Source organism: Aulonocara sp. 'chitande type north' Nkhata Bay, linkage group LG11 (assembly GCF_057382095.1).
Source record: "Aulonocara sp. 'chitande type north' Nkhata Bay isolate Kocher_YH1m ecotype deep benthic linkage group LG11, A_spYH_male_GT1.1, whole genome shotgun sequence".
In the NCBI taxonomy this organism is placed as follows: Eukaryota; Metazoa; Chordata; class Actinopteri; order Cichliformes; family Cichlidae; genus Aulonocara; species Aulonocara sp. 'chitande type north' Nkhata Bay.
In genome coordinates, this window is record NC_141354.1 from 16558780 (window position 1) to 16565524 (window position 6745).

General features: G+C 39.3%; 1 protein-coding gene across 1 annotated transcript; it reads right to left on the reverse strand.

Moving 5' to 3' along the window:
* Positions 1-1165: 1165 nt before the first annotated feature.
* Positions 1166-6026, reverse strand: irx1a (iroquois homeobox 1a). Its single transcript, XM_086310805.1, has 4 exons — positions 5421-6026; positions 3024-4116; positions 2608-2683; positions 1166-1729 (listed from the first exon to the last, which is right to left on the reverse strand). The coding sequence occupies exons 1-4, from the start codon at positions 5661-5663 to the stop codon at positions 1654-1656; spliced, it is 1488 nt and encodes a 495-aa protein (XP_086166931.1). The 5' UTR covers positions 5664-6026; the 3' UTR covers positions 1166-1653.
* Between the last annotated feature and the right edge of the window lie 719 nt (positions 6027-6745).

Genomic DNA, 6745 nt, shown 5'->3' on the forward strand with positions numbered 1-6745 from the left:
TAATTGCCGTGCCAAAAAGCAAGCTCTTTTTTATTTATTTGCTAATTATAATTGTATATGATATTTCCTTTTTACTATGACGTAGCTCACGGATTTTCAAAAATATTAAAAGGTACTCTCATAAAAGCATAATAGTACACAATTGGGTGCAAGACCGTTAAATCAAATTAGAAACTTTAAGCTACATAATGAGAGATGCTAAAGTTGGAGTTTTTCATCTCACTTATAGCATTTGGGAAAGTGACAACGGTTTCAGGTCTTATAATTCTCTTTCTTGCCTATAGAGGCCGCTGTGATATTGCAAAACAGATGTGCATAAGTTAGTCCACAGGTTTGGGGCACTGAAATCATTCACCCTCTATAACAGCTCACTTTGCAGCTTATTTACAAAAGTGTCTTTCAGTCAAAGAATGAATGTTATCATACTCTTCTTGGTTGCTTTTAGAAGATTTTTTTTAAATGAGTGTTGATTTTTCATTAAAAGCAAATATAAATAAATAAATAAACATTTAAATCGCTTGAGACAAATAGCATTAAAGACAAATGAAATAAATAATATAATGCAAATAAAATAAATAAGATATTCCAATAGCAGATAATTATTGCACTTTCCTTTTGTATTATTATTTTTAGACCCAATTAGACTGATGATGTAAATCAATATTTGCTTTTGGTCATTGTACAGCAAGGAAGCAGCTTTTTACAGGCTAATGATCACTATCAGCTTAGAAACAGACAGAGACCCCAAAAGTGACCCTGCTCCTCAAGGTCCACAATGTCAGCCTTCTCCTCCCCCAAAAGGAAAATATTAATAATTTATCTTCGAATCGACTTCTCCCTCTGACAGATTAGATTTTAACCATTTGATTTTGTTTGGACTGGGCGTTCCCATATTATTACTTAATGACCTTCCCAGCTGCTCCTGTCCATTTTCTGTCACCAGCAACCATCTGGACACTTATTAGCACCTCAATGCATCCACGCTGCTTTCCTCCCAAACTTGAATAAAATTAAGCCTGGTTGCATGCAGACTGCCAATATTTTTTTTTCTCTCTGTAGAATTCCCACCCTTTTTGTTGCAGGCCTAAGCTTTCTACATAATTTATCAATTTCGTTTGCATAATAATAATAATAATAATAATAATAATAATAATAATAATAATAATAATAATAATAATAATCACAGAAAAGAAATGTAGGCTGAACATTGTTGGGTTTTCTCTATAATTTCATTTAGTTTATTTAGGCAAAATATACGATCTGGACAAATTCCTTCAACGTTTCCTATTTACAAATTTAAATCACTTGTATTTACATTAAAGAAAGGACACCAAAAAACACAAGATAGTGACAAATAATAATTATAATAACAATAATTATAATAATAATAAAGTAAACAGCCTACCAAAATGTCCCAGCCTGCCTGGGCAAAGTGGAGAGAGAGAGAGTAACATTATAGGCGCGATTATAAGCTACACAACAATAGAGGAAGTAATCCATCCATCCACAGGATATTACCAAATTACGCCATTTGTTCTGTACCGTCTGAATGCTATGCTGCATTATTATTTCTCATTGTCCTTTTTTGAGAGCGTAAAGTCTTTGTTTTTTTTTTCTATTTGATTTTTTTTTCAAGCACAAAAAATGTCTTGATCAAGCCGAGGAGAGTGCAGTGAGGACCCGTTGCGTGGCGTCTTGTGGACTCCTGGCGCTGGAAGGCAGAGAGGATCTGGATAAAGAATAACAGAAAGGTAGATAAATACCCCCGCCGTGTTTGGACAGCGGGTTTCAATATGCATCTCAAGTGTCTGGCTGAGCAGTTTTGATTAGAAGCAGACTGAAGCCCTCCTTTTCAAGCCCTCGCGTTTTTTCTTTTCTTTTTTTTAAACACTAATAATTAAAACAACATGAACAATAATAGTGTTATCAATTTTACAAATCCGATTTTTTTTACGGCATGGAAAAAAACCCCTCACTGTTCATCCATTGTCAACAGTTGTAATTCGCTATCTCATCGTTAATTCTCTAAGAACGTTACGCACAAGAGGAAAACCTGAGGTAAAACTTTTTTTTTCTTTGGGTAAGAGCGCTCCCCTGGGCTCTGGGTCTCCCATGGGTCTTTAGGGAAAGCACACAACCCAGACAGAGCCCGTTTTACTCGGTGACTTGATAAGTAGCCACACTCTCCCCAGAGGGAAGGAATTAAAAGGGTTGTGGGATGGGAGTCAAGACCCCTGTCACCCCCAAAGTAAACTGGGTATCGTTGAAAAAAATTGTTTGTTTTATTTTGTAGTGCTGTTATATTGTTTTATGTTAGAAAATGTATAAATAAAAGATGAAACAAATAAAAATAAACCTTAAGTATATATGCCAAAATTCGTTAAGCAGTTTACTCATTGTTTTTTTTAAATATTGTTTCTAATACTTCTCTTATCAGTAATGTTATAGCTTTATATATTTTTTTTTTAAAGAGATCTAAGTATGTTTCTATTTCGCTAATCCAATAATCAGATCTCCTTCATTTTATTTCCGGCTGTGGCTGCTTTCATCTGCTTATGGCAACGTGTTGAAATTCAGCAAAAGCAATAAAGTAAAAACTGGTCTCACCTGTCATGGATGGGTCGAAAAGAAGACTTCAGGGTCTGTGTTGGAGGTGAATCCGACCTTACACCGTTTTCGTGATCTGATGGGAAAACAGTGTTAGCACTTGTCTGGTAGATAAAACAGAGACACGAGAATTTTTAACTAAACATTATTGTGTGTGTGTGTGTGTGTGTGTGTGTGTGTGTGTGTGTGTGTGTGTGTGTGTGTGTGTGTGTGTGTGTGTGTGTGTGTGTGTGTAGTCGATTGTGTGAAAGTGTGTAAATGTACTTTACTTGTGTGTGGATGCATGTGCAGAATCTTTTATAGGCTAAATTAATTGTATTTGAAATCGAAAATAATAATAATCCGAAGTCGCTTTTTTTTTCAACAGAGCATTTTGCACGTCTCCTCATATGTGCAAACACAGACTGTCATCGTACCTATGTGTTTCGGACTGTGGCTCTCTGGTTGGGCTTTGCTGTCATTGGTGAGCGCTGCTGAAGCTGCTACCGGCGACACCACCACTGATGTCGGCTGCTGCTGCTGCTGGGCCGGCAAGTGATGGTTGTGCTGGTGGTGGTGGTGCTGGTTTACTCCCAGAAACGATCTGACATTCAGCAGGGAATTCTGGCCTAAGAAAGCCCCATTTGTCCAATTGTGGAACTTTCCAATCTGGCAAGTGTACAGTCCGTGACTGGGGAGGAAGGCGGGGTGGGTCTGAATCTGGTGGTGGGGCGCTGATGGGTGAGTGGTGGCCCCAGTGCCGCAAGGGGACGTGGGTTTCTGTGACGAGCTGTCGGGACTAGTAGCGGTCTCTGCTAAAGACCATATTTTGGGCTTATTGTTGGACGGGAGAGGAAAGCTCCCAGGTCTGTCCGGAGACAAAACTCTTGTGGTGTTGTTGTTGCTGCTATCAGAGTTCTCCTTACTCCCTGGGTGAATTGAAATAGCGTTCTTAGATTTTTCAAAGGCCTCGTGGGCCTGTAGGGCGAAGGCCCGTCTTTTCTCTAAGTTGTCCAACTCTCCGGTTGCACCGAGGCCGCCCCTACGGTCCCTGCTGCCCTCCGATGACTTATCATCATCATCCTCGTTGCTTTGATCCCCGTCGTTGTCGTCGATTTTGTCTATATCTATGCTCTCCAGGTCAATCTCTTCCTCGTCTTCGTTTTTTTCTGCTTCGTCTCCACTGCCCAACAAGTTACCGTCCTCGTCCTCTTTGCTCCTGCTTCCCCAGGTCACCTTGTTCTCCTTCTTGAGCCTCCTCCTGGCGTTGGCGAACCAGGTGGAAACCTGCGTCAGCGTCATTTTGGTAATGATAGCCAGCATGATCTTCTCCCCTTTGGTCGGGTATGGATTCTTCCTGTGCTCATTGAGCCAGGCTTTCAAAGTGCTGGTGCTCTCCCGGGTGGCATTTTTAGGCCTAGCAGGGTCTCCGTACTGAAACTGGCCGTATGGATAGAAGGCAGGAGATGTGTGGGCTGCAAAGCTGGCAGGGTGGACGCCAGGACTGTCCTTCAGTTCGTACTGGGATCCCTTAGAAATCAAAGATTGTGTGTTATTAAAGTGTCCTCATGGAGCTTCATGCATAATTTTATTTCATGAACTGCTAAATACATGCTTCATATATATATATATATATATATATATATATATATATATATATATATATATATATATATATATATATATATATATATATATATATATATATATGATTCAAACAACTGGCTTTAAAAAATCTTTGAGTTACAGTTGCAACTGACTCAGCTGTGCCCACAAATAAGCTTCTCAGCTTGCAACATGTCACATGCTAGGCCTATGGCACCTGCAACTGCACAGCTCTCTGAGAGACCATTTATTAGCAATTATTGTCCGTAAATTGTCAGCAAAAAGTAACAAAGTGAATAGGACCAGAGAAAGTTTGTGATCACGCACACTGCATGTGCACGCAAACTGACAGCTTAAACATATAGTAGGCCTGCCTGTTAAACTCCCTTCTATGCACAATATGACAAAGCAGTATGAAGGCCCAAGCAAAGTTTTTCCCTTTTTTTCTCCCTCTTCTCACTCTGTAAAATATACACTTGCGTGACGAATTGTGTACTTTAAGTCTTTGGCTTGGTTTTGTGGAATCCACCCGCAGGTCGTTCAATTTAGTATTTTCGATAAAACCTATTTTTTTTTCTCAGTTTTACTCTGTGTTAGAGCCTAATACATGCCTTAGTCATTAACACACTCCAAGTTAATTATTATCACAAGATGTGCTGTGTCTTGCAATTCGTCAGGTAGAGAAAGTTAGAAGGGCATTCAACTAGGTCAGAAATGTTTACAAAACACAAACTTAAAAAAAGTAATTCCATATTTATAGTTTAAGATATTGTATCAGGCTGGTGAATATTTTTATCAACCTGATTTTAAAAAATCGTCAGAGCAAAAGCAGCATTTTTTTTCATGTTGCACGGTAGAATACAGCTCCGCAGGATTTTTTTTTTTTCATAGTGTGAGACTAATAACTGCCTAATTATAATTTTCTTTTGTTCTTTTGCTTTATGCATAACAACAAAACACGTTTTAAGCCGCATTTTCAAGGTTTTTTCTTCTTTCTTTTGCATTTCGTCAAACTTTTCACCTTGCAGCTAAAACACACCAGCGGACTGTTAAATCAGTCAAGTATGGACTTAAACCAGAAAATGCGCAATATACAAATCGGCAACCAAGAGTATTCATTCTTTTGGTTGAAGTGACCTTTCGATTTTTTTTTTATGATCAGACAGTGCTGGTTGGGACGGAAGGATTTACAAACATCTTTCGACAGAAGTATATGAACATGTTCTTACCATTTGTGAGAAAAGAGCCAAGTCCGCGCTGGTGTAGGGTAAGAAAGCGCTGTAGTTGTGTGCGTACGGGTTGGCGTACATGCCCAACACTGACGTGACAGCCGCTGCAGTGGCTGACGGACTTCCCCCGATCTCGGTGCTCCCTCCCCGGGACGAAGGCGTAAGCACTCCCGGTCTTTCGCTCCCGTAAACCGCCTGGGAGGCACTTAAGTACTGCGGGTACCCTAGCTGGGGGAAAGACATCTCCACTGCACAGTTCTTTTGTCCGATAAACTGTGCGTAAAAAAGTATGCGAGGCACAAAAAAAAAAAAAAGAAAAAGAAAAAAAATGAAAAAAACCCGGATGAGTAAAGAGAAAGTGTTTAAGCCAAAGTCGCAGCTACTACCGACATACAACGGTATGCAGTCAAAACAAACCGCTCTTAAATCTCTGCTTCCTCTCTTTTCTCGCGCAAAGTCCGCTGGATGTGATCTGATCAACAATTGCGCTCCGACTGACGCGCCTGGCCCTGAGGTCTCCAGGCTGATCTCTCAGATACAATTTGAAGTTGATGCTTTGATTGGCGTCCTCTACTTGAGCCTGCAAGCTCCTCCTCGTTTGGAGCAATGTGGATAATGTGAATATAGACTGAGCACATTGGCTGGGGCCCCCCTTCTCTCTCTCTCTCTCTCTCGCGATCTCTCTCTCTCCCCCCTCTCTCTTGCTCTCTCTCTCTCTCCGTCCGTGTTTGGAGTTATTGTATGTTAAATGTTCAAGCATTAGAGTCCATTCACCGAAGGCTTTGATTGTTGTATGACAACCTGTCTACACGATTTTACAGCTGTCCGACACAAGGGGAAGTAAACCCGTCAAGAAGGAACTTACTTTGAATAGATTTAAATTGTAATTAAAGGGGGAAAAGCCTGTCCGCCGAGGAATTAGTATTTGGTAACACGGGCTGCTGGTGCCTTTATTTAATTCAGTGGCATTATTTTTCAGTAAAAGTTTTAACATTAAAATTAATTTCTGTAATTTATGGATTTTTTTTAAACCTACGCACTCGTAAAAGACACACGGGACTTAATCAGGATGAGATATTTAAAAGTTTATTTATTAAATAAATAAATAAATAAAAGCATTTTATATTTCTACAATGAAACAATTATATATATTTTTATTTTGTTTTAAAGTTATAACGCTTACTTCAAGACGGTTACAGTTAACTCCCTAAACAGTTGCGGAAATTCATGCAAATTCTTCCATATGAGTTATTAATTATGTAAGTCTTTATTGACTTCTGTTTTCGGTTTCCTTTGATTTCTTCATAAAGTTTTAATCAGCCTCT

Excerpts from the sequence above, each read along its gene's own strand:
- irx1a (XM_086310805.1), bottom strand. The coding sequence starts at position 5,663 with ATGTCTTTCCCCCAGCTAGGGTACCCGCAGTACTTAAGTGCCTCCCAG. Across the intron at positions 2,684-3,023 it reads CCACAGTCCGAAACACATAG|ATCACGAAAACGGTGTAAGG; the intron begins GTACGATGACAG and ends TTTTCCCATCAG. Across the intron at positions 1,730-2,607 it reads TTTCGACCCATCCATGACAG|ATCCTCTCTGCCTTCCAGCG; the intron begins GTGAGACCAGTT and ends TTCTTTATCCAG.